General features: G+C 37.8%; 1 protein-coding gene across 7 annotated transcripts in view; it reads left to right on the plus strand.

The window, feature by feature from the left end:
• The window catches only part of PAPOLA (poly(A) polymerase alpha), a 61745-nt gene that overhangs the window by 2181 nt on the left and 31655 nt on the right, over nt 1–27909 (plus strand). For all 7 annotated transcript variants that reach the window (XM_042944235.1, XM_042944237.1, XM_042944239.1 and 4 more), the window contains exons 2-10: nt 14860–15033; nt 15458–15524; nt 19184–19265; nt 21038–21147; nt 21603–21656; nt 24543–24654; nt 25342–25431; nt 25522–25660; nt 27212–27284. In XM_042944235.1, coding sequence (XP_042800169.1) covers nt 14860–15033; nt 15458–15524; nt 19184–19265; nt 21038–21147; nt 21603–21656; nt 24543–24654; nt 25342–25431; nt 25522–25660; nt 27212–27284 — 901 coding nt within the window. The remainder of the gene's footprint in view (nt 1–14859; nt 15034–15457; nt 15525–19183; nt 19266–21037; nt 21148–21602; nt 21657–24542; nt 24655–25341; nt 25432–25521; nt 25661–27211; nt 27285–27909) is intronic.

Consider the following 27909-nt stretch of genomic DNA (forward strand, 5'->3'; position numbering starts at 1 on the left):
AGACCAGACTGCTTAGTTAAATACGCCTTTTTCCACATTGATTGGCTTTCTTTGTTTTTCATGTTCTGGTGTCACACTGTCTTTCATTTCATTTCTTTGAAGCTATGAATTGTGATTTCAGACTAGATCTTGTTTGATTTCCACTTGCAGTTTAGGGATGCCTGTCCTGTTAAATTTGGGTGGGTGGGAGTGTGTATAGACCTTACGTGAGTTGTCAGAATGGGTTAAATCAAAGAGTATTGAAGTTCGTTATAAAGCATTGTGAACAAGTGTTCCTGTTTTGTCTAAAAAGCATATGTAATAGCATGTGTAATTTTGAAAGGCTGGTCCAATTTAAGAGTCATGGTGATGGGGCACCTGGGTGGCTGAGTCGGTTAAGCGTCCGACTTCGGCTCAGGTCATGATCTCATGGTTCCTGGATGTTAGGGCTCTGGTCTGACAGAGCAGAGCTTGCTTGGGATTCTTCTCTCTCTGCCCCTCCCCTGCTTGAGTGCACTTGTTCGCTCACTCTCTCTCTCTCAAAACAAATAAATAAATTTAAAAAAAAAAGCCATGGTGATGAAGCTTCCAGAAATTTTGGTAATCTTAGGATCCATCAGTACAGTGTTTCTCTGGTAGGTATTGTTGACATTTATGGCCAGATAATTCTTTGGAGGGGTCTGTCTTATGTGTTGTAAGGTGTTTGTTTGCTTATTCATTTATTTATTTTTAAATGTTTTTATTCATTTTAGAGAGAGAGAGAGAGAGAGAATGTGAGTGTGGGAGGAGCAGGGAGACGGAGACACAGGATCTCCCAGGCTCTGAGCTGTCAGCACAGAGCCCTACACGGGGCTCAAAATCACGAACTGTGAGATCATGACCTGAGCTGAAGTCGGATGCTCAACCGACTGAACCACCCAGGCGCCCCCCAATTTTTTTTTTTTTCTTTTTTTTTTTACAATAAATTTTTGAGAGACAGAGCCACAAGCGGGGGATGGGCAGAGAGAGAAGGAGTCGAAGAATCCGAAGCAGGCTCCAGGCTCTGAGCTGTCAGCACAGAACCCTTCGCGGGGCTCAAACTGACGAACCATGAGATCTTGACTTGAGCCGAAATGGGACGCTCAGCTGACTGAACCACCCAGGCGCCCCTGTTGTAAGGTGTTTAACAGCATCCCCGGCTTCAACCTGCTGGATTTCGGGAGCCCCACCCCCCATCTCTCCAGTAGTGACAACCGAAAATGTCTCTAGATGTTGCAGATGTACCCTGGCAAGGTTCTTCCATTGCATTAATAGAATATAATGCCCCTCTGGAAACTATATTTTGATTTCTGCCCTACCCTGTGATGGGCGGATCATTATTTGCATGAGCTCAGTTCTGGCTATCACACTTACAATAAAAAGATTTTGAGGAGAGTAACCATTGTCAGTGGCCTAGCATTCATATAACATTTAGAGAATGTTGTTGAAGTTACTGGAGGAGATATTTAACAAGATTTGGGGGAGACCATAGCTTTTCTCCCGCCTATTGGGGGCTGTCCAAAAGTTTCATGAAGTTCTAATGGATAGAACGGGGGCCGCCTGGTGGATGGTAGTACCAGCGATTCTCACAGTGGGAGCTGGGGGAAGGGGTGTCTCTGAGATCCTTTTAGGGAGTACATAAGATTCAAATTATTTTCATAATAGTGCTGGAATGTTATGTCTCTTACTCTATTGACATTTGCATTGACGTTGCGAAAGCTCTAGTGGGGAATGTTGTTCGTGCCTTAGGAAGAATCAAGGCAGAGAGAGGCACCATATTGTACTGGGAGTTCTCATATTTCTTCATCACACACGTACATTTCAAAATTTCTTGATGAAACAGTAAAACACGTTCATTTTAATCTTGACTCAAGTTTATGTCTCATATATGCCGTGGTAACAGAGGAAGTACACATGTATACTAAAAAGTTGCACACGTATGATTGATTTGTGAACTGCACTAGTGTTTTTCCTCACAGAGCTTTTTTATCTGAAAAAACAGATGATGAACCATGGGTTTTGACGTTTAACTTGACCGTGAAGTGATCCTGTCTCTTTAAGGAAAACAACTGACAGCTTTGGTGGCCAAATGATAAATTTGAACTTTGTGACAAAAGCTAGAATTTTGGAAATCTTGTTTGTGTCATCGTGAGCTTGACAGTTTCCCCAAAATTAAAAAAAAATGTTTGTGACTAGATTGGTGGTGATATTAACGATAGTTTTTTTAATTTTGTGTAATAATGTGTCGACGTTTGGAAGATCTGCATAATTTTGTTGTAATAAAATTATACATTGGTAAAAAGTTCATTCAAAGGACTGGGTAGACCAATGGATTTTTTTTTGTTAAGATTTTATTTTTAAGTAATCTCTACACCCAACAGAGCGCTCGAACTCACAACCCTGAGATCAAGAGTGGTACACTGCACGGACTGAGCCAGCCAGGCACCCCTAGACTCATGGATTTTAATACAGCAGAGTACAGGTGGTTTATTGATAATAGTTTGAGCTTTCATACCGTAATCTTTCATAAGTTACCACTTGTGGAGTTTTGGTGTAGTATCAAAGAAGAATATCCACAATTATTTAAAAAAGCTGTTAAAATACTCTTCTCCAGTGAGGATGGTGTGATGCCAGGTTTTCTTCATAGGTGTGTTACCAGCACAACCTGTCAAAGGGATTAAATGAAGAAGCAGATAGGCGAATCCAGCTGTCTTTGATTGAGCCAGAATTAAAGAGTCTTGCAAAAATATAAAATAGTGGGATTGTCTCACTAAATTTTTTGTTTTGGAGAACAGTTTTAAACAATTATGTTAATGTGTAATAGGTTTCTTGCTACTTAAATACATAAACATTAAAAAACATATCCCAGTTATAATTCCAGTGCAGTAAATATTGGCAGACATAATCCATATAAGCAAAAGTTCTTTGGGGTCCTCAGTAAATCTTAAGACTTGTAAAAGAAGTCTGTAACCAAAAAGTTTGAGAACTTACAAATTGCTGCTGTACAGCAACAGCTAATAGCTTCCCGTCTGCTGTTTCCAATGGCGGTGCCATTGTAGCATCTCTGGGTGGCTTTTGGGCAGTCTGGAGGGATGGACACACAGTGGTTTAAAGACTTTTTTGTTGTCCTGGGAAACAATGCATAGATAACCTTTAGGGAAGATAACTTAAAAAAAATTTTTTTTTAATGTTTATTTTTGAGAGACCGAGAGAGTGTGAGCGGGGGTGGGGCAGAGAGAGAGGGAGACACACAATCTGAAGCAGGCTCCAGGATCCAGGCTGTCAGCACAGAGCCCGATGCAGGGTTCCAGCCCATGAACCGTGAGATTATGACCTGAGCTGAAGTTGGACACTTAACCGGCTGAGCCACCCAGGCACCCCTAGGGAAGATAACTTCTAACTTGGAGAGATTTTGGGTTTCAGATTTTAGGATTTAGAGATTTTTCTAATGAATTGCTTGCTGCCTAATAAATGTTGACTGTGGTTTTGAAATGTGGTATTTTACCTTAGGCCTGTTTTCAGTTCATGCTTTTTGATGGGGAAGTTAGGAGATAAGGTGTGGGAATTGAGTAAATCAGTTCCTATTCTCTGATCATTCCCACCTCCAGAGGTGAAAGTCTTCTGGCCAGAATGAAGCCATTTGGATTCCTAGCTATTTCCCATTTTGATGGGGTGGGAGGCATGTTTTTTATTCTGTATGTTCATTGTTCTGATTATTCGGTAGCTTTTAAATAATTGCACATTCTCAGTTTATGATTCACAAAACAGCAACGTTACAGGAGGTATTAATTCCCTATAAATAAATTGAGGCTTGAAGTAGTTACTTATCCAAGGTCTTAAGGGTGCTTACATTGTAAATTGGGGCTTAATTCAACTTTGGGTTCCGTGTTCTGTTCTCATTCTGGTACTATACCATCTCCTCAGAAACTGTTTGATCAGCTCAGTTGGGATCTATTCAGATGTCTTAAGTAGAGTTAATTTTCAAGATCATATTTCTTGCGTGTAGAATATTTGAACCTCAGATTTTTTTTACTGCCGACATGTATTTATTGTATTTGTGTATTATACATAAACTATAATATACTACAGAACCTAAGATCTTAGTATGTATTTTTAGTGTTATTTATTTAAAGCTACGTACAGCTTTACCAGTCTACAGGCTCCTATTTTGTGACGACTGCCTTCTGTGGAAAGTGTTACTTATTTTTTTTTATGTTTGTTTGTTTTTGAGACACACAGAGCATGAGCAAGGGAGGGACAGAGAGAGAGAAGGAGACACAGAATCTGAAGAAGGCTCAAGGCTCTGAGCTGTCAGCCCAGAGCCTGACACAGGGCTCGAACCCATGAACTGTGAGATCTTAACTTGCCCGAATTGGGATGCTTAGCTGACTTTCTAGGTGTTACTTTTTAATCCTTGAGTTGTAGGTCTTCAGAATTATATAACATTCTCAATTGTGGAAATTTAAGGATTTGGGAAAGGGAAAAGTGTAGGGATTTTGCTAGGTAACTTTATTTTCTTTCTCTTCTGTCACAGAATTATCTTTCAAATTTATATTCCATCTATACTTTGTCCAGAAATCAGCTCTGGCATTTTATGATGGCTTTTACAGTTTATGGGTTAAGAATAGTATTCCTGTCATTTTGGTCATCAGAAACATTTTGTATTTCCTGCAGTTAATGTTTTATGCTATGACTATACACACACACACACTTCTATGTATAAGTACCTATGTGTGTTATAATACTGTTATAATACTATGTATTATATAGTATTATAAAACTATGATTATATATATGAACATATATGTATATATGTTTAAGTTTATTTATTTTGAGAGAGAGAGAATCCCAAGCAGGCCCTGTGCTGTTGGCATAGAGCACAGTGCAGGGCTCCATCCCTCCAACCGGGAGACCATGACCTGAGAGATCAAGAGTCAGAAGCTTAACCAACTGAGCCACACAGGCACCCCAACAGTATATTTTTGACTATTCTTTTCTAATACATCTTTATGCTTTCTCAAATTCTGTTATATTTACATTGTCTTCATTTTCAAGTTGTACTTGGAAAACTGATGCATGAGTACTGTGGTCTGGCTATTTAAAAAAACATTTTTTTTAATATTTATTTTTGAGAGAGAGAGACAGGAGATGGAATGTGAGCATGGGAGGGGCAGAGAGGGGGGGAGACACAGAGTCTGAAGCAGGCTCCAGGCTCTGAGCTGTCAGCACAGAGCCCGATGTAGGGCTCAAACTCAAAAACTGTGAGATCGTGACCTGAGCCAAAGTTGGATGCTCAACCGACTGAGCCATGCAGGCGCCCCAGGTCTGGCTATTTTTTTTCACTGCTCCTAGTCTGTTGGGAGAGGGGGCAAGAAGGCAGTTGGAGGTGTCCTTAGGAAGGAAGAATAACTTGGCTATTATAATTGAGTGACAAGTACCTGCATAATCAGCCTTGCATTTCCAAAGTTTGCCTTTGGGATTCATCATAATTTAGTCCCTTGAGCATGAACTTACTGGACCCTGTGCTTACTAAATATTGGCTGATTCACTTGGAATACATATTTTAAGAACATAACAAGTAGTTCTAGATAATGTTTGGTACCGCTTAACAAAGAACACATGGCAGATAAATTAGTGATTCTTAGTCTAATTTCTTAGTGATCAAATACATTGTCTTGTCTGTATGCTTGACTAAGCTACTACTAAAATCAAAACACTCAATGTTAGGGGCGCCTGGGTGGCTTAGTCGGTTAAGCATCTGATTTTGACTCAGATCATGATCTCATGGTTCATGAGTTGGAGCCCCGCGTCGGGCTCTGTGCTCACAGCTCAGAGCCTGGAGCCTGCTTCAGATTTTGTGTCGATCCCTCTCTCTGCCTCTCCCATGCTCTCTCTCTCTTTCTCTCTGTCTCTCTGTCTCTCTCTGTCTCTCTCTCTAAAAAAAAAAAAAATAAATAAAATAAAATAAAATTTAAAACGTTCCACGTTAGACTTCTTGTGAAAGTAATTGTAATATTTCTGCTAAGGATTAATATTGAGTGCACATTGAGACATTTTAGAAAGATCCCTTATTCCTTTTCTGTCTGGTGTCCTTTTCTTCCTGTGTAATCCGGATGGGCACATTATGTTATGTTTAAGGCTAAAGCCTCTTTACTGCAAATCAGACTGTGGTGAAATGTTACGTTGAGTAAGTTTTTGTGATTTACCGATTGCTTCCAAAGAAGACTATTAAACAAGTTAAGCTTTCGATTTTAGCTCAAATAACTAAAACTAGGAAGAAATGCTAAAGTGTTTTCTATTGGCTAGTAGCTTGGGATTTGGAGGCAGTTGGCTTTGTTGGTACCATACGCCACGACATATTCCACATGCTCAGTATGAGGAAGCAGGGATTCATCAGTAGTATGAGCTTTGTTTAAAATTGGGATGCAGTCATTACACATTAACCGTTTGGGAAAACACCATTGGTGACTTGTCCTTTCCTTTTCTGTGTTCGTCATCTGCCTAGACTGCCTCCCACCACCCCATCAAAGTCATTCAGAGTGCACACACCTCCTTAACGATTTTCTTTGGCATAGCTTCGATTCTTTGTTTCTGTAGTATTTATTTTAAGCTTTTACTTTGCACTTGTTTTTTAAGGATCCCAGACCAAATTTGAGATTGTCACCCAGAGCAGAGACAATTTTCATATTCCTGATTTTAGTGTTGTCTTTCATAACATATTTAGGAATTCAGTAAATTCAGCCTAATAAATACTATGCTTTCTGGCAAAATTAAGGTAAATGAGAAAAAGAAGCTTTTAGAAAAACTGGATTGGTACAAAGTTTTATAAACTTGAACGCTTTAGCAGTTTTCTGGAGCAAGAAAATGGAGCGTGATTTTCTTTGTATTTACTATTTCTAATCACAGTATTGCACTGAAAAATCCATTTTTTAAAATGTTATTTATTTTTGAGAGAGAGATGAAGCGCAGTGGGAGAGGGGCAGAGAGAGAGGGAGACACAGAATCCAAAGCAGGCTCCAGGCTCCGAGCTGTCAGCACAGAGCCGGATGTAGGGGTGTGAACCATTGAACCCCGAGATCATGACTGGAACCAAAGTCCGACTAACTGACTGAGGCACCCACTTGCCCTATGAAAAATCCGTTTTTTGAAACTTTGTTTATTTCACTTTAAAAGAATGTGCTTTGGTTAGCATAAACTGATTTTAAAAATCTAATAATCAAAATGCTAATTATTGTTTTCAATTAAACATTTGTTTGGTGTTCCTTGCTGCCAGGGAAAATTTTTAGGGGATGATTTTGGCCTTCTTACTATCACTAACTTAATTTTATGGTGAATAGTAGAATTAGATGATTTTGCCTTTTGTAGGACATCATTAAGTTTGTTTTTAAAAATAATTTCACAGTGCTGAAACAAACCTTTAGAAAGTGCAAAGTGAAATTCTATCTTAGTTCTTTTTGGTGTGTTTTTATGCGTTTATAGACATAATAAATTTTTCAATATATAAAACTGTTTTGTGAAAGATGTATAAAGACAACTCAGCATAAAGGTTACAATTATAGTTAAATGCCTGGGTTCTTATTCTGGCCCAGTGAATTTAGGTAAGCCGGTGTATTTGTTTGTTTCTTCTTTCCTTTCCTTTATGTTTATGTATTTTGAGAGAGAGAGAGAGAGAAAGAGAGAGACAGACCGTGAGCAGGGAAGGGGCAGAGAGAGGGAGAGAGAGAATCCCAAGCAAGCTCATTGTCAGCGCTGTCTCACGAATTGAATCACTGAGGTCAGGATCTGAGTCAAAATCAAGAGTCTGACACTTAACCAACTAAGCCACCTGGGCGCCCCTACTTTCTTCCTCTGTAATATGGAGACAGATACAGTAGAGTTGCTAGGAACGATTGGGAATATTGCAAAGTGCTTGACCCGCTACCTGGAATATATTGAGGTTTCAATAAATCCTATTGTCATAATTATATTCCACAGTTTATTTCACCTGATATAGTGTGACCATTTTTGCACGCTACTACGTGTAATAATCACCTTTTTCTTTTTATATGGCATTGTATTACATTGTAAGAATGTAGTGCAATTAGTCAGTCCTATATTACGTTAGTAGATATTTAGGTGGTTTCCAGTTAGTGCATTGTATACAGTGCTCCACCGAACAGCCTTGGGTATCTTTTTGTATTATTCCTATGAGGAAGGTCAAATTCCGGAAGCTGTGGGGTCAAGGAGGTATTTACATACCAAGCATTCCCCCCCCCCCCCCCCCCCCATAGGGTATAACCCTGGGATAGACACTGTTCATTTCAAGTTTATTGTTGCTGTACAGGAGTTTGGACCCATATTTGGCCTGTCTTATAATCCATTGTACCCCTATCCTAAAGTGGGTGGAAATTTGGATTTTTATGTTCTATTTCATATACTAAAACTGTGTGGTGAGTTAAAGAGAACATGTCTCACAATTTCAGGGCCTTTTCTTTGAGTCTTGTGTCCTGGTATCTCTAGTATTGCTAAAGGTGAAGTTTCTGGATACAAACTTTTTTTTATTTTTTTATTTTTTTTAATTTATTATTATTTTTTTAATGTTTATTTATTTTTGAGACAGAGAGAGACAGAGCATGAACGGGGGAGGGCCAGAGAGAGAGGGGATCACAGAATCTGAAGCGGGCTCCAGGCTCCGGGCTGTCAGCACAGAGCCCGACGTGGGGCTCGAACTCACGGACCGTGAGATCATGACCTGAGCCGAAGTCGGATGCTTAACCGACTGAGCCACCCAGGTGCCCCTGGATACAAACTTTTAAAGTTGATACATGCATCTTTTATTTTAATGAACATTGCCATATTGCTTTTTAAGATGATGTTCACTTCTTCTGTGATTGCGAGGAGTGCTCATTTTCTTACAACATTACCAATATTGTAGGTTTATAATAAGTCTTTCATTTTTACCAGATGTATATCGTTGTTTTTCTGTAGTCTGACAGAAAAGTGTTTGTCCTGATTTACTTGCCTGATTTGCAGTGAAACTTTCTAGTTGATTTAAAAAAAAAAAAACTCTTGGGGCGCCTGGGTGGCTTGGTCGGTTAAGCGTCTGACTTCGGCTCAGGTCATGATCTCACGGTCCGTGAGTTCGAGCCCCGCGTCGGGCTCTGTGCTGACAGCTCAGAGCCCGGAGCCTGTTTCAGATTCTGTGTCTCCCTCTCTCTCTGCTCCTCCCCTGTTCATGCTCTGTCTCTCTCTGTCTCAAAAATAAATAAATGTTAAAAAAATTAAAAAAAAAAACTCTTTATGCATTATGACTCAGCATAGGTTGCATGTATTTTCCTCACTTGTTTTAACTTTGATACATTTTTGTTACATAAAAGCTAGAATATTTTTACGTAGGTAAATCTTTTTGTGTATGATTTTTGAGTTTTGTGTATCTTAAACATGGCTCTGAAAATAGTGTTCTTAATTTTTTTTAACTTTGAAATATCTCTAATTTTTCAATATTTTGAAATAATGGCATCTGAAATATACATTTTACAATGAGTAACTGAACCCATTTGAATATTCCATACTTTTCTCACTGACTTGAAATGGTTATTCGTATGATTTGTACAAAGATTGATCAGACTTCGGATATATGGGCACAAAACAAGTTAACAAATCATACTATATTATATACTTACACTATTTGAGTTAGCTTTACAACCATGTACCCTAGTGGTTCTTGATATTTCAGTGTGTACTGATTAAATCAGATGTCTAAACTTTAGAAATAAATATATAGCTGAAATAAGCAACCTATAGTCCTATGCTAGTTTCACAAAAATGTTGATATTCTTTCTAAGTACCTAAATATTCTACTTAGAACCCTGTCTTGGATAGCCTAGCATTGGGAAAGGATGGACTTTTGAGTATTGGTTTAAAACTTCCTATGCTTGGAAACCGTTCTTTAGTGTTGTGGGTGTGTTACAGTTTTTAAATTCTAGTTTGCCATCCAATGTAGAGAAGAGAGGTCCAGCTTACTGGTAATATAACTAGTGGCAGAAGTGAGACTAGAGTGATCTGTAACTAGTAGCTGTGAAGTCAGCCCTGCTTCTTCTATTTATCAGATTGCTTCTGAGTTGAGAGCAGACTTTGTAGACAGAGTTTTGGATTCTGTTGTCTGGGATTCTATTGTCTGAAGTCCTAGAGGTTTTTAAGGAAGCTGTGTTTTAGGAAGATACGCTTGGTAACCGTATGGATGGTGGACTGGCATGGCAAGGGAGAAAGGGGCAGGACAAGGTGCCAAGAGTCAGAACTAGAATAGTTGGAGTGGAATTGTTACACAGAATGTTAGAACAAAACAAAGTCAAAAGGAAAGGTGGGCATGTGTCCTGTGTAAGCTTTGCCTCGATGAAAAGATTTTAACTATGGTAAAGGAAATATCCCGTGTCCTAAGGGAGAAAAAAATTGTGAACATACTTACCGCTGTGCTCCCCCACGCCCTCAGTGTGCCGCTCTGGTGTTCACCAAAACAAGCGGGGTAGGGAAAGTAATGTTTTGTTGTCTTTTGTGATTTTGAGAGGGGTCAAAATTTGTAAATGTACTGTAAGTACATATACAAGTATGACTTTATACCTTGCTCCGATCCAGAAAGGATTAAGACGGAATGCTTTAGTTACATGTGAAAAACCAGCAAGATGTTTGCATTAAAGATCGGGTGAAAAGCGGGGTGCCTGGGGTCATGATCTCATGGTTCGTGAGTTCGAGCTCCATGTTCGGCTCTGAGAGCTTGGAGCCTCCTTCAGATTCTGTGTCTCCCTGTCTCTGCCCCTCCCCTGCTTGGGCTGTCTCTCTCTGTCTCTCAAAAATAAATAAACATTAAAAAAAAAAAAAAAGATTGGGTAAAAAGGCAAAGTAAGGATAGAGATCTAAAACAGCAAGAAATTAGGATAAACTTCTTACAAACAGTGATACTTGGCTCATTGTAGAGAACTTGCTGAATGGCCACCAGTTTCACTCTCAGAATTCAGAGTGTCCTAAAGGCAAAGATAAATCACGTTCCTGAGATGAAAATAAACTGCTCTTTAGGAAAAGCATAAGTGTTCTTGATAGTAAAAACCTGAAAGAAATATTAATGAATCACAAATACTGTGGCTCTGTATCTAATGTGGTTTTTTTCCTCTTTGTTTTCATAATTGTAGAATTTTTATTTTTTAAATTTTATTTATTTTGAGAGAGCACACACGCACGCACTCAGGCATATGCAGGGGAGGGGCAGAGAGAGGAGAGAGAGGATCCCCAAAAGCAGGCTCCACCTGTTGGTGCCGACCTGATGTGGGGCTCCATCCTGTGAACTGTGAGATCATGACCTGAACCGAAATCAAGAGTCGGATGCTTAACTGACTGAGTTGCGCCCCTAGAATTTTATTTTTAAAATAGAATAATGTCTGAAGAAAATTAAGTACCGGCAAAAATGTCTCTAGAAAGTGATAGATAATGGGCAGATGTCTAATGTGTTCGAGAATGGGAGGAAGAGCTTTGTGTTCTGGGGATTGGTAGCTGTCCGGTGAATTGTTCCAGCAGAGTGTGTATTTTAGTTTTGTTAGAAACAGAACAGCAAATAAAGGATCCTTTAAATTGTTTTATCAGTCTACTTGATTTCTAATTTAAAATTGAATGGCAAACTCGACTTTCTCCATTTACAGTACAGTCATGGCTAATGTTTCTGCTTGGGACATTTTGGACATTCAAAGCATATGGCAGCCTGGAACTCCCTAGTCTAGCTACTTAAGCTAAGATTAAGTCATTTTTATTGGAGGCACAGGTGTCTTGTAACTTTCATAACATATATTTCTTCTTTTCCTTTTATTTGGTTGTGATTTCTTTTTATTTATGTGTTCTTGAATTAGTATTATGTTCTATATGTATACATGTATAGATATGTACGTTTTTTCCTGAATTGGGATAAATAAATGTGATTTTATTTTAGATGATGCGACTATATTTTGAATAGAGTAAATAGAAAGTCATAATTTGCATCTGATATGTTTCCCTATCAAAATGTTAATGTGGAAACTAATATAGAAATCAACATTTTTTTTCAAATTAGGGTGAGCAAACTTGATGTGAACTTAGAAATATGAGTCTATATCCTAATGTTCTGGTGATATTGTTGATGTAGACAGGGCCTTTCCAAGCATTGTTTTTTTGTATGAGAATGAAAAACCTTAATATTGAGAAAGAAAAACATGGGAAAGATAAGTGAGCCTTAACCTCACAGAGAATGGGTACTCATAGTTTGTTGATGATCCCAAACTCAGCTGGTAATGGATTTCACTCCTTCAGACAGGAATGAATGCAAGAATCCTATTACTTGCTCAAAACAAAAAACAATACAATAGAGGCTTATTACCTGAAGTTGTGAAAACATGAATTCAGTTCAGACTTGACGCGAAATCTCTCCTTACTTGAATCAAGTCTAGCTAAAATGAACTTTATACTTATTTTCATTTCTGGCTCTACTCATGTTAAAATCTTTTTTTTTTTTTTTAATTTCTATTTTTATTTTATTTTTTAAATTTACATCCAAGTGAGTTAGCATCTAGTGCAATAATGATTTCAGGAGTAGATTCCAGTGATTCATCCTCTATGTATAACACCCGGTGCTCATCCCTACAAGTGTCTTCCTTAATGCCCCTTGTGCGTTTAGCCCATCCCCCCACCTACAACCCCTACAGCAACCCTGTTTTGTTTTCTATATTTAAGAGTCTCTTATGTTTTGTCCCCTCCCTGTTTTTGTATTATTTTTACTTCCCTTCTAAAATCATTTATAAAAGTATTTTTGATCCTGGGGTAGTCATGAAGGGTGCTAGTTTGCTTGGAGAAACTCCTAGGAAGCAAGAAAAATATGAGAGTGAATATATATAATCTCTTCGGGATATGTGGTTAAGTGTGCTGTTTTTTCATTTAATATGTAATTTACCGGAAATCAGAGTAGTGTGTGAAGGAGAATTCTCAAATGGTTACACAGTTTTGAGGGTTACCTTTTTGTTGTCAGTTTTGTGGAATCTGATGATAACAATTTGTTTATTGACAAAAGCACGCACTAACCAGGACATGATGAATGCATTTATTGGGTTAATTTTGTATATTTTAATCATATGAGATGCTACATAAATTTGGAAAATAGAACATTAATGTAAGGTATAAGTGCTTGGTACTCACGTGAATCCCCAGCTCTGTGAATTAACATGGCTTTTGCATAGGTCTGCAGTTTAGGTTACAGGAGTAGAAAGAAGGATCTGACATGAATTAATTGCTCTAACAGGTATTATATCTGACATACTTATTTAGTAAATGTTACTATAAAACCTGAGTTAAAATGGAGACAGTGCATAACTGGACCAGGAAACATTGACTAGATGATACACAGACCAATGGCTAACTTAGAAACAATCAGGATGGCTGTCCTGGCATCCTTAGGTCTGTGTTGGTATCAGAAGACAAAGTATAGAACACAGCCCAGCGTTCACAGTATAAACCAGAACCCAGTGGACAAGTATTAAATGCATAATGGAGCTTCCTGCATGGGACTCTTGCATTTGGCATGTTGCTGCTTAAGCATAGTACTTCAGTTTTTCTTTTTTGAACTTCAATTTTTTTTTTTTTTTGAATTTCAATTTAAAATATACATATTTAGAACTTGGAAAGAAAAGGAGAGGTGTGTATGTGTGTAAAACGAACACTTAATTTTTTAGTGAACAGAGTTGGGAAAAATAATTGATCCAGATGTTATGTTCTTTCCTTAGCCCTTTCCTCATTTTGTATGTTACTCGATTTTTTCCCCCCTAAGGTTTATTTATTTATTTTGAAAGTGAGCGAGCTCTTACATGCAAGCCGGGGAGGAGCAGAGAGAGTGGGAGAGAGGGAATCCCAAGCAGGCTCCTTACTGCCAGCACAGAGCCTGATGGAGGGGTTGGGGGGAGGGCCCAAACCCACGAACTGTGAGATCGTGACCTGAGCCGAAGTCGGACACTGAGCGGTCTGAAGTCAGCACTTAACTGACTGAGCCACCCAGGTGCCCTGGACTTGTTAGTTTTTAAATGATAATTGTGTTACTTACCTTTAGAGCTGTTGTCCATTGACTTAGAATTATTTTAACAAAAAATAAAAAACCACTGGTTTCATTGAAAAATTACTGGAGTCGAATTAATTTCTGAAAGCATTTCAAGCATGCCATGCCTTTTTTTTTAAGCCAGTTATATTAAAATCCTACTGATTGTAAAAATTGGGAATTCCTCTTAAACTGGAAAAAACTTTTAGACTAGCATCACTGTGGAAGTGTGAACCTCTTATCACAGATGTGTAAGGTTTAGTGTGAATATAGTGCCTCCCACTCTACAAGTTATGTTTGTTATTTGCCCTGTATTTTCTGAATTTTATTCATTGTGAGTCAGGTACTAAGTTCTATTTGTGGGGAGTCTCTTGCATTGGTTAAATGGTGTTTTTGTAGCTTGTTAATCGTTGCTTTAGAAATAACTATGTAACAGATTTTGGCTCCTTTTCCCCCCCGAAGTAAAATTTTTTTCAGAAATTCACTATACTCCAGATTGTATTTTCTCTACCAGTATGTTTGATCTGGATTTTTCCAGCTTATTTAGATACTTAGGTAGTGGCAAAGTTAAACTCTTTGGAGTGGGAAGAGAAATAAAGTTTTCTTTTTTGCTCACTTGCTTTTGGTTGGTTACTTTTTGTGGTAAGATGCCTTTGAGAGGAAGCTTTTCGGGTGGGCAGGGAACCATCTATGTTTAGCAATGTGTTTTATGAAAGAGGTTCTAGTCCAGGATTTGTTTCAAATTGTAGAACTTCTTTGGCAGTAATTGTATCCAATTTTGTTTGCAGTCCAGTTACAACGCAGGGATCACAACAAACACAGCCGCCACAGAAGCACTATGGCATTACCTCTCCTATCAGCTTAGCAGCCCCCAAGGAGACTGACTGCCTCCTTACACAGAAACTCATCGAGACTCTGAAGCCCTTTGGGGTGTTTGAAGAGGAAGAGGAACTGCAGCGCAGGTGAACTCACCCGCCCGCATGTGTTTCTTGTGTATAATTTTTTTATTACTGTAATAAACTAGTTTTGAGGCCTTAACCTACTCAGAAAGCCAGAATTCTCCTCTGAAATTGGTCTTTTTCAGACAGCAGCAATACTTAGCAAAACCTCTTTTTTCTACATAGAATTTTATTCCCTTAATTTTGAATTTTGATCCTTTGGGTTATTACAGTACAGATTTGTCAGAAGGGGAGTGGCTGCCTCAGCTGAAGGAACGTCTTGGCCAGCGTGACGTTGCCTGCCTGCATGTCGGTCCCTACCGTGTGCTTACTTTCTGGAACTTAAAAACTGGTTACAGTCTGGGGAGCCGCCTATTGAGCACCGATTCTCATTTGAGTTAGTAATGAAACAGCTTGATACTTGATTGATATTTGCTCTTTTCAACAGGATTTTAATTTTGGGAAAATTAAATAACCTGGTAAAAGAGTGGATACGAGAAATCAGTGAAAGCAAGGTAAGGTGACGTATTCGTATGTGAAATAATTTGCCAGCTGAACACAGCGGTAGTCTTAAGTAACCCCGTTCTTCCTAGAATGGACTTAGTCTTCACTGCAGAGTTTGTTTTAGACCATTGGTTTGATATTTTGTTTCTAGTTATTTTGAAAGCTGGGAAAACAACTGAATTCAGTGACTTATAAGTACTGTCTGGTTGCCATACTTATAAAACTGAAACTCCGTAATTATGCTTCACAGAAATAATAGATGTTTCCCTGAAGAGGTGCTTTAAAAATGTATATTAAGTATTTGAGAATCTTGTTACCTTTTAAGCAATCTTACAGCAACGAACAGTTTTTAGGTTTTTGGATAGTATACTCTCAAACTGAGTATGTTTAGTTTTTTATAACATTCTCTGAGTTCCTAAAACTTCATTATGAAAAATCATATATATATATATATATATATATATATATATGGTTGTTGTATCCATGATGGGGCTTCTGGTAAAGGAAATAAATATATTCTCAGAGTTGTGTGGGGAATTCATTTGACCCATTTTTACAAGTTGCATAGGGGTGCCTGGCTGGCTTAGTCAGTGAAGTGTGTGACTCTTGATCTCAGGGTTGTGAGTCTGAGCCCCACATTGGGGGTAAAGATTATTAAAAAAATTGCATAGATAGTGGTAATTTTCCCAGGGCAGTACAAAATGCATATTTAATGTATAACACAACTGAAAAATTGATGGAAAGAGAACCAAGGGTAAAGAAAACCTGAGAGAGATGTTAACATAGAAGAAAGTCTTGGTTTTAGTCAAGTTTATAATATTGTTTTCTTGAAACCATGTGTATATATTTCAAGTAACTGATTAAAACTTCAGCACTGGGAGTATTGTAAATTGGAGATTCCGTGTAGTACATGTTTCTCATTGATAGAATTCCTGATACGAATGAGATTTTTTTTTTTTTTTAATCAAAAAACTTTTTTTAGAATATTTACTTTTGAGAGAGGGAGACAGACAGAGCGTGAGCAGGGGAGGGGCAGAGAGAGGGAGAGAGACACAGAATCGGAAGCAGGCTCCAGGCTCCGAGCTGTCAGCACAGAGCCCGATGAGGGGCTCAAACTCACAAACTGAATTCGTGACCTGAGCCGAAGGCGGACGCTTAACCGACTGAGCCACCCAGGTGACACCCCACGAAGGAGATTTTTAAAAGGAAGTTCTTTTTGAGCTGAGCAGAAGATGTCCAAACTTAAGTATTTTTTCCTCCTTTATCGAACTTCGTGTTTCCTTAACCTTCTGAGGGAAACAGCTATGTTTTAATGGCATTGTCTTAGATGTTTAAGTTTAAAACCGCAGCCAAGTAGACAAAGCCAGGACTTAGATTTATTTGATGTGAAAAATGCATATTGCTTCATTGATAGTTTTGTTTACCTACTTCCTCAAGTGCCTCCTCGTAAGTTTCTTTAACCAGTAATTCTTGATAGAGTTCTTCCTGCTGGTTTTTCTGAGGGTAGAACTTTTGTTTGGATTAATGAAAGTAATGCTCATTCCTGTTCAAATTTATTGGCGTCCTTTTCTGTATAGCTTAACTGCAAGTATTAAGTTGGTTAGAGAATGGGACTGAGGTTAGGCTTCATAAATTTTGATCTTTTGTGTTTGCCTTTTGTAGAGAGAATTTCTTCCTCAGTTTTAAGACTTGATATAGGATTTCTTGATGTTGACACTGTTGGTATTTTTGGATCACATAGTTCTTTTTTAAGGTTGCTATCTATCCCTGGCCCCATTTTTACTAGATAAACCGCCCCTGTCTCCCCACCCCCCCATCTCTCCAAATTATGACCCAAAATATTTCCAGATGTTGCCATATGTTCCTTGAGGAGCAGAATCGTCCCTGGTTGAGAAACAGTGATTTAATATATAGTTCCAAATCATTTTTAGTCTTTTGGGAGGGGGGGACTTATATAAAATTTAATTTTACTTCAGTTGTCTTGTTTGCCGTCTATATCCTAAGACTTAAAAAAAAAAAAAAAAAAAAAAAAGACTTGCAACTTAAAATACTTTTCTGTGCCCCGAATTAAGGAATCTTCATTCTTCATTTCTGGGTAACAATTATTATTTTTTAAATTACTATTATTATTATTATTTTTAATGTTTATTTATTTTTGAGAGAGACAGAGACAGAATGCGAGTGGGTTGGGGCAGAGAGAGGGGAGGCACAGAATCTGAAGCAGGCTTCGAGCTGTCAGCACAGAGCCCAATGTGGGGCTCGAACTCACAAGCTGTGAGACCATGACCTGAGCTGAAGTCGGATGCTCACCCGACTGAGCCACCCAGGCGCCCCATGGGTAACGATTATTGAAATAGCTATAAACATGTTAATGTCTAAATGTGTACTAATACAGTAGCCACTAGCCACGTGTGGGTATTTCAGTTTAAATGAAGTAGAATTAAATATTCAGTTCCTCAGCCAAGCTAGCTGTGTTTTCAGGTGCTTAATAGTGAAGGGAAGCTGATGGCTACTATATTGGACAGTTCTTTAGAGCTTGCTCGTCCAGAAGATTTGTGTTTTACTAGGAAGTCAGTGTTCTCAGGTAGCTTCTTCCTAACTCCCTTTGTAGACCTATTTCAGCAGCATCTTACTGGATTCATTTAAATAACCAGGCCACCTTTGCACATGAGGTTTTTAGTTTTCGAAATATAGGAAGACAAAAAATGTAATATTTTACATACAGATCGTCTGTTTTCTGTAGGTGATGATTAAAAGTGTCCTTAAAAAACAAGGGAGTCCCTGGATCTTTATGATTGATCGTTAGGGTTTTGGAGTATGAAGTAACACTGTTTATGTTGTTTGGGGGAGGTGAGGAATGATTTGGGGTTTGGTAGTGAATCAGACTTTACTGAGGAATTAGGAAGTGAAGAGAAACATTGACCTGGCACACGTTAAAATTGTTTTTTGTTTGGGCATGTATTATCCTTACTTCCAGTGGCATTAAATACTCACCATAGTGAGTACTGTGGGTCAGGAAGATGAGTACCAGAGTCAGGAAGATGATTTTTAAATGCTTTCCTTTCCTTTTTCTGGGTGTTTCTCCTCTAAGAAACTGTCAGTAAGTTTTCTGTTCAGTCATCCCACCAAAACCTTTTGAGAATCTGAACTATTATGTAGCCGTATTGGCCTTAAAGTCACTTTTGATATGGTAAAATTATACTGTGATGTACTATGGGGTATTCAATATGATCATTGAATGTAATCTTTTAAGCAGTCAGAATATGTGTTTTTTTTAATATTCTAACATTCATGATGGGTGCAACATCTTAGTCATGAATAAAAATGAGTAAAAATCTGCTTCTGACACGGCTCCTATGGAATTACACACTCTCAGTCCTCTTTTATAGCAGTTTCCAGAAATGTGGCAAAATTCTAAAGTGGTTTGGGTCACTAAAGAATGCTCATTAAAAGTTGGAAATTGCCTGAATTTTAAAATTGGTTGATATATGAAGGTCTGGTATTTTGTAGAGCTTATAGAGTTTGTTTTGCTTCCATAAATGTGCACTGAATTCTTACTTGGAGTTTTTTTTTTTTTTTTTTTTCTTTTTTCATATATAGTGCTCTTTGCAATAATTTCCTTTGTACTCCCCTGACAAAATACCCATTTTTTTTTTGTTTCTTTAAACAGAATCTTCCACAATCTGTAATTGAAAATGTTGGAGGAAAAATTTTTACATTTGGATCTTACAGATTAGGAGTACATACAAAAGGTAAGTACTGTTTTAATTATCTTGAGACGGAGTACTTGTTTGAGTTCTTAAACATAATGACTCATTCATGTCAGTTACCTCTGTATCCTACAGCTTAGGTTTGCGTGGGAGATAGAGTACTTCAAGGGGCCTAAAGTTGGTTAGGAAGATAAAGATGCCTTCTAAACCTGCACTGTCCAATACAGTATTAAGGAAATGAAAAAATTCAGTTCTGTACAGCATAGGGAATATAGTCAGTGGTATTGCAGTGACCTTGTATAGCAATATGGTAGCTGAGAGTGGTGAGCACAGCATAACGTATATAGAATGTTGTTGAATCACTATGTTGTACACCTGAAACTAATACGAGATTGTGTGTCAACTGTACTTCAATTAAAAAAAAAATGCAGTGCCTCCCGTGTTGCAGAGTGCGGATATAGAACACTTCTCTCATTGGAGAGTTCTTTTTTGGACGGTGCTGTTCTCTATGTCATTTCCTCTACCTGAAGAAAATGAAGTTGAGAGATCAGAACAAAAATGAATTAAAGCTTTTAAAAAAGACCTGTGGATTTTCTTTTCTGCTTGCTTTTTTTTTTCTCTTCCCCATGCTTTCCCCCCCCCCCCCCCCCCACAGTTGTAAAATACAGTTAAGCAAAAAAGCGAACCAAAACAGTGTGTATCTGCAGCCACTGGTAATCACTGGCAATATTTTCTCATTTCCACTTGTAGTTTTTTCCTCTGTGCCAATAAATACCCAGTGAAAGTGTTGTCATGGCAGAGAACATTTATTGGGCTCCTTAATAATAAGCTCTCGTCTTCATGATCTTATTTATTCCTCAGTACTCTTATTCTCAGCTAACAAATAGAAGTCTGAGACTTAAAGAGGCAACAGGCTTGGACAGTTTCTCCCAGTCATGTCTTGGCGGAACTAGGATTCTTTAGCCATTAACCACAGGCTTCTGTGTTAAAAGCGTCTGCCAGTATAGTGTTCTCTTTGTTCTGGCCTCCTTCCTCCCCATCTCTCGCTGCTCCGTGCCAGTGGTAGTTAGTGCATTTGCTTCTGATGTGTCCTGTACGGGTACGCTTTTCTCTCTTTCATGTATGTGCTAAATATACAGCCTTCAGAGTAATGCCTTAGCTATTGAGTCTTCTAGGAGAATGACTATGTTGACCTGATTCCACATTGATCTCTCCCTTTTAGGATCCTAGTTCTTGATTTAAGTCATCCCTTTTGTGTTTCCCCTATGTACTCTGTGCTGGCCTACTATCAGGCACTGAATTTGTAACAGGTATCTTACATTGGTCTGCCTCTTTGATTCTTGCCAGTGATCCTTTTTGAAGTTTATTCTATAGGTCCCATTTAGGGTCCAGATAGAGGCCTGTAAGTACCAGTCACAGAATGTGTAGAAGAAATCGTGTGTGTGTGTGTGTGTGTGTGTGTGTGTGTGTGGTTTGCTAATGAACATGGCTATGACTAGCAACATCAGGATGTTGGGTGTATTCTTGAATAGTTCCCCCTCTTCACCATCAAAGTCCTATCTGAGTCCCCTTTGTTTGACTCCCAGGCCACCTGGGCCGCTATAAATAGGATGCTGTAGGAAAAAAGATATCCCATCAATTAAGATGACGTTTTCCCTATATTGACCAGTACTTTCTTTAAGGGGAAGGGCACATTTTTAGAGGCTCACCGGTATAATGTTAACAGATTCTCAACATCAAGTACTGCCATGATAAGATGTAAAATAATTTTCTTGTAATAGTAATTAGTGGTTGATGGGCTTAATTTTTTTTAGGTGCCGATATTGATGCGTTGTGTGTTGCACCAAGACATGTTGATCGAAGTGACTTTTTCACCTCATTCTATGATAAGTTGAAATTACAGGAAGAAGTAAAAGATTTAAGAGTGCGTAAATGTTTGGGGTGAAAGGGGAGGAGTTGTAAACATCAGTGAATTGAGTGAATTTTATGGTGTAGCCATCATTTATTGAGCTCTTGCAGTTTGCCAGACCCTTTCAAGTGCTTAACATGTATGCTTGCATTTTACTCTTTACAACAAGTCTGAAATCATAAATTTAATCCCATGTACAGAGTAGGAAATAAGGCAAACAAAACAAACATTAAGCGATGTAGCCACAATGACGTATCTGAGTGGCAGAAATCAAGGATTTGAACCTAGGTTTGTCTGATTCAAGAGCCTAGTGTCTTAAAGCTAGTTGCTGAGAACCTAGTCTATGTCAGGCATTTTGCTAAATTATGTATAAGCAGTTTCAAATAATCCCATTCACTTACAAGTGCTAAAACTAGTATAGGTCTAATCTGTACTTGCAGAGACACTGAGTTTATTTAATTTTCTTACAGGCTGTTGAAGAGGCATTTGTACCAGTTATCAAACTGTGTTTTGATGGGATAGAGGTAAGGCAGTTCTTGCTGTGTGTAATTTTGATTGGGGTAGGCTGAAAGTTTATTTTAATTGCTGAGTTGGTGTGATACTAAAATTTTTTGGGGGGGGGTGGTGCCTAGGTGGCTCAGTCGGTTAAGCGTCCGACTTCAGCTCAGGTCATGATCTCACAGTTCGTGAGTTTGGGCCCCGCATTGGGCTCTGTGCTGACAGCTTAGAGCCTGGAGCCTGCCTCGAATTCTGTGACTCCCTCTCTCTCTGTTCCTCCCCCGCCCATGCTCTGTCACTCTCTCTCCTTCAAAAATAAATAAAAACATAAAAATTAAAAATTTTTTAACGGAATTGACTCCCTGTTCTTTGTACAATATCAGTTTTAGTCTTTTAAAAAGAGCCTCATGAAATTGAGAGCTAAAATATAGGCAGCAATAATGCAACATTGACTTTGAAATGCTTCTGTGGAACCATTTAGTTGGTAGGTTCTCCACATGCAAATTTTATAGACTTTTAGTCTCATTAAGGCAATAACAGAATCTATTTTTGCAGATAGAACTTTGCCTTGACCTCATTTAAATGAAATATTTAAGAAGTTTAGAGAAAACTGTGACCTGATATTGTGTATGCAGAGATATTTTCTGGGAGGGGAGGATTTAGGAGTTCAAATTCTTGAGATGACACTCATTTCTGTCTGCTACTTTCCACATTTGTAGAGAAGGCAGTTGGAACAAAGCTGATAAGACAGTGAAGCGCCTTCAGTTACCTGTGTCACTCCTGCCGTATGTAATGGTGCTGGGAAGCCACTGGTAGTCATAGTGCAGATTGTAAAATTCTGAAAACTGGAAGGGTAATACTTTATTGTTTACCAAAAAAGCGACTTCTGTAATTGCTACATAAGATGCCCAGCTCCATCGTCCTTGAAAAGTAGATATAAAATGAGTACACGTTCAATGTTAAATTTAGGAAAGGTCCTTAATAAGTTGACATAAAATGTTAAATTGAGTAAAGGTCTGTCAGGTTTAGATAGATTTGTTGTCAATGTTTAAATAAATATAAAACCGTCTGTAACGTATAGCAGTGCCCTGTTTTCCCCAAAGGAACGTTATCAAAAGATAGGAGGTTGTGTTTTGGTGGAAGACCCAACTCAATTGTGTAAACTTTTCAAGATGGAGATGAAAATCAAATAGTTACTCGAAATATTTAATGTATTCGTTTTCTGTCCATACGTTATATAAAAAAAAACCGTTTTAGGGAATGTGTTTACATTGCAACATTTTAAAAATCATTTTATCAAATGATTTTTTTTTTTAAGTTTATTTTTATTAGAGAGAGTGAGAGCGCGTGTGCGCCATGCACCAGTCGCGGAGGGGCAGAGAGGTGAGAGAGACAGTCCCAAGTAGGGTCCACGCTCAGCGCAGAGCCCAACACGGGGCTTAATCCCATGATCGGGAGATCATCTTAATGGACTGAGCCAGCCGGCCACCCCCATTTTATCCTAACTTTAATTGGCAGTCTCCTTGAGTTGCTTTTTGAGGTATCTGTTTTTGTAAGCACATGATCATTATTTCTGTCTATATTGGAAGAGCTATTTGGATGTTGGAATTTGTTTCAATGGAACTTTTTTTTTTAATTGCTTTTAATGTTTTTTTATTCTTGAGAGAGAGACAGAGCATGAGCAGGGGAGGGGCAGAGAAAGAGAGAGAGAGGGAGACACAGAATCTGAAGCAGGTTCCAGGCTCTGAGCTGTCAGCCTAGAGCCCGAAGCGGGGCTTGAACTCACAAGCCGTGAGATCATAACTTGAGCTGAAGGTTGTACGCCTAACCGACTCAGCCACCCAGGCACCCCTCATTGGAACTTTTATCCTGTGCCACGAGGAATTATTTATAAAAGTGTACAGCTGTTTTTCTGGTCTATAGGTGCATGTTTGAGTGATTTTTCACAATAAGCTCTTAAAATACTGCTTTTTAAATTGATACTCTAAGAGGCTTATTTTAGACATAGACAGCATCCGAAGTTTTAGAACCATGAAATCATGCCCTCAGGAATAACAACCAAATCCATGCTGTTTCTTCGTGCTCTCACCTCTTCTTGAGGAAAAGGGAAAAAGTGTTGTCCGTTTCATTCTCTAAGCCTTCAGAATTAGCTAGTGGTTTTTTTTTGGGTTGTTTCTATTTAGTCAAAACTAAGTTGGGGAAACATAGTGTAATGTTACAGATATGTAAGTGTAATGTTACAGATATGTAAGTTCTTAAACATACGGAGCCCCCTTTTTACTGGCAGCTGTATTGGGGCTAAATGTAGGGATACTGGCCTTGTATTTGGGCACTGTATTGGTTCATATATGATCAATTCACAGTTCATATAGAGGGAGAACTAAACAGTTAATTTTTGCGTTAATGAACTTTAGTAAATAAAACTTAGTAAGCATGACTAAAATGACAAATAGGTATTTATTCAAGTTCTCTTTCATAGTGCTATGTTTTAACATCTGATTAAAATCCCTGTGGTACAGGGGCGCCTGGGTGGCTCAGTCGGTTAAGCGTCTGATTTCGGCTCAGGTCATGATCTCGCAGTTCGTGAGTTCAAGCCCCGCATCAGGCTCTGTGCTGATGGCTCAGAGCCTGGAGCCTGTTTCAGATTCTGTGTCTCCCTCTCTCTCTTACCTTCTCCCTGTTCATGCTCTGTCTCTCTCTGTCTCAAAAATAAGTAAACGTTAAAAAAAAATTAAAAAAACAAAAAACCTGTGGTACAGATTCATGTTGTTTGGCCTTTTGGAGGCATTGTCATGTTTATAGTTGATGAGAAGATCCTGGGTTTAAAGAGTATTAAGTGTTTTGTTTTTTTAAAGAAATGCCTTAAAAATAGTTTGATGTATATGGAACGTTGAGTTTTGTTTTTGTTCTAGATTGATATTTTGTTTGCAAGATTAGCACTGCAGACTATTCCGGAAGACTTGGACTTACGAGACGACAGTCTGCTTAAGAATTTAGACATAAGATGCATAAGAAGTCTTAACGGTATGTTAAAACCCACTTCCATTTGTGTAGTAGCTGTTCTTGTCAAATATGAAATCGTTTTTAACTCAGATTTTATAATGGAGCTTTTTATAGCCATGCTATTTACCCATAGCGAGTCAGATAAAATACACGTTACTTAATAGCTAGACTGCCAGAGGGAATTTATTTTATTCACTGGTATCTTGAACTGTCAACGTGTTTTCTTTCTGGGACATTTAAAGACTGACATCTGTACTCTGTTGCTAGTGGTGTAGGTTTCACTGTATAACCGAATTAGTTGTGATGATGATGATCCTTTGTAACCTTTTCAGATGTTGTGTTTAAAGGGGTTAATTTTGAACACTGTTGTATTTACGTTGCTTGTTGCCTTGCTCTCAAAGAGTAATTCTTGGAAACTTAAGGGGATGAAACCCTTCTCAGCATATCTGGACTGGAAGACGTTCTAATTTATCTGATGAAAGTTTGAGATTAGGTAGATTATAGTTCAGACTCTTTGGTTTATGGTAATACTTGTGATAGGAGATACAAGTTTTCGGTTTTTTATTTGCTTTTTAAATCAGTTAATGTGACTGCTTCTGTGAAATGTTTTTATTTAAGTTTGACATCAGTCTTAGAAAATTGAAAAGAAATATGGTCATTAAACTTTTGATGATTTAATGTTCTGTTTTTTCACTCCCTGTTAATCAGGTTGCAGGGTAACCGATGAAATTTTACATCTAGTACCAAACATTGACAACTTCAGGTTAACTCTGAGAGCTATCAAACTGTGGGCCAAACGTGAGTTCAGAATTTGTTGGCTAGCTTATTAAAAATGTTTAAACTTTTGTTCAACACTAACTTTTCTTTTTGCTTTTCCCTTATCAACAGGCCACAACATCTATTCCAATATATTAGGTTTCCTCGGTGGTGTTTCCTGGGCTATGCTAGTAGCAAGAACTTGCCAGCTTTATCCAAATGCAATAGCGTCAACTCTTGTACATAAATTTTTCTTGGTATTTTCTAAATGGTATGTGTTTAGATTATATTAAAATAAAATTGATTGTAGACACTGAAGTTTAGTCTTATTTCTATGACATTTCTGCAGCTGGTTTCAGATTGAAATTTTAGTTCATGATGTAGCCGTTTAGGTAGTCTTGGGGAGATCATATTGTGTAGAAAATGGCAAGCCTAAATTCCATTCCTTTTCCCTGGCTTTCCCAGGATAGTAAGGCAGGTGCTTTTTGTGCTTCCTTATCTTGCAAATAAACCCTGAATTTTAGCTGTCAGGTCTGCTAAAATCCAATGAATGGTATCCGTTTCAGGAACTTTGTATAAAATTTATATATACCACTTCTTTTACTCTTTGGATTCTTTTAAACCTATAGGTCATTAGTTTTGGGAATTGTTTTTTGTTTCAGTTGCCCACTTATCTTTGGCAAAGCATTAAAAATGTAATTGTATATAAAAAGCTTTTAAGAATATCTATAAATGTGTAAAAAATGGCAATTTGTCATCCCTCGGAGATTAGTCATTGACCCGGGAGAGTTTTTTTTTTTCCCTTAAAGTTTCCTCATTTCATTATGTTCACATTTGTCAACCATTATTTCTTTTAGAAAAGTAAGATAAAAAATTATTGCCAATTCATATTAGTTGCTTTGGCCTAAAAGATTCAGTTTCTTGATTTTTAATCAAATTGGTATCAGAGATTTGTCTTCCCACTCTATACCTACGAACCCCTGTACCTACTCCCTCTGCAAAAACAGTTCTTTTTAGTTACTTTTATAAAAATTTGAGTTATTGGGAATATAATTTAGAACTATGCCACACTTTTCAGTACACATTCTGTTATTTACAGATTTGATAGCACTTAATCACATATAATCAATTTTGAGGAGATTGACTACAGGATGTCAGGATTTCTGTAATGTTACACATGCATAGCAAACAATATTTCTAAAAAGCTAAGCTTGATACTAAGGGTGGCAAATGTTTTCCAGTTTTTAAACACTTCCATAAAGGACTGAGGTAGCTAACTCATAGAATGCGTCTTGAAAACAACGTATTTGCGTCACAAGGTTTCATTACACATACTCATGTTAACAACTTTTAAGTCGTGAGATAGAGAAAAATTTTCCAAATCAATTTCTGTAATTATTCATATTCCTTTGCCTAAATGAGTGAACTTTTTCATCCTCACTTGTCTTTGGACATAGCTAGTATAAAGAGAGGATTTTTATCTTTCAAGAGGGATTGATCCTGTTGAAGGTTGAGGTGAACACATCAAATGTCCTGGGATAGTACTAAAAAAAAGAGAATAGCGCTTTATCAGTTCTTGGAGAGTCAGAGAAGATGTTTTGACTTCAGCCTAAGAAAGCTACCAAATGGTTTAAGTTAATTTCATAGAGGAAAAGTATTTTGAGTGGTGTTAACATCAACAGAAAGGAGTAAGAGATTATATATATCAAGAGGGCAAAATGAATGAAGAAGGATCACATTCACAAATGCTGTATGTTTAACAAAATACGTTTAGATGGTAATATCCAATAGTCTTATCAAGTGCTACAATCTTTTTAAACAGGGAATGGCCAAATCCAGTGCTATTGAAACAGCCTGAAGAATGCAATCTTAATTTGCCTGTATGGGACCCAAGGGTTAGTGTATTATTTTTTCCCCTACAAATTCGCACTGTGCAATAACGAGTAAAAATCATCTGCATAATCTTCAGGGAGACTTCCCATCCTTTTACGTATGAGTGGACATGTCCGTATTACACTTTTTTTTTTTTTTTAGATAACATCAACTATAATTGTCCTCTGATGTGAGAAGCATAATTATGTACCCTGTAAACTCCATTTAATTGTACATAGTTGATAATATCAAGTTCACTAACATTTTAATTTATTCTATATAGAACTACCTTGTAAGTCAAAGTTGTGTGGGCATTTGTGCTTAAAAAAAAAAAAATAAAAGATACTCAAAATCCCTGTATTTTTTTATTTGATCTAAATGTTAAAATTGGGTTGTGGTAGGAGAACTGTCTAATGTTTACGTGTGGCAGATAACTTCTAAGCAGTATCGCTCTGATTATTATGATGTAATTTTAAAAATTGGTTGGGATATTTCAGATTACAAAAACCTGGTTGGGCTAAAAGAAGAGCTTCTTTCTGCTTTATGGGAAATTACGACCTTTATCGCTTACTCAGTTTAAATGTTAACAAGCAATTTTTTAATTGATAAAAGAAACATAGGTTTCAATAAGACTTTAAGGTCTATAGA

The sequence above is a fragment of the Panthera leo genome, chromosome B3, assembly GCF_018350215.1.
Source record: "Panthera leo isolate Ple1 chromosome B3, P.leo_Ple1_pat1.1, whole genome shotgun sequence".
Lineage (NCBI taxonomy): Eukaryota > Metazoa > Chordata > Mammalia > Carnivora > Felidae > Panthera > Panthera leo.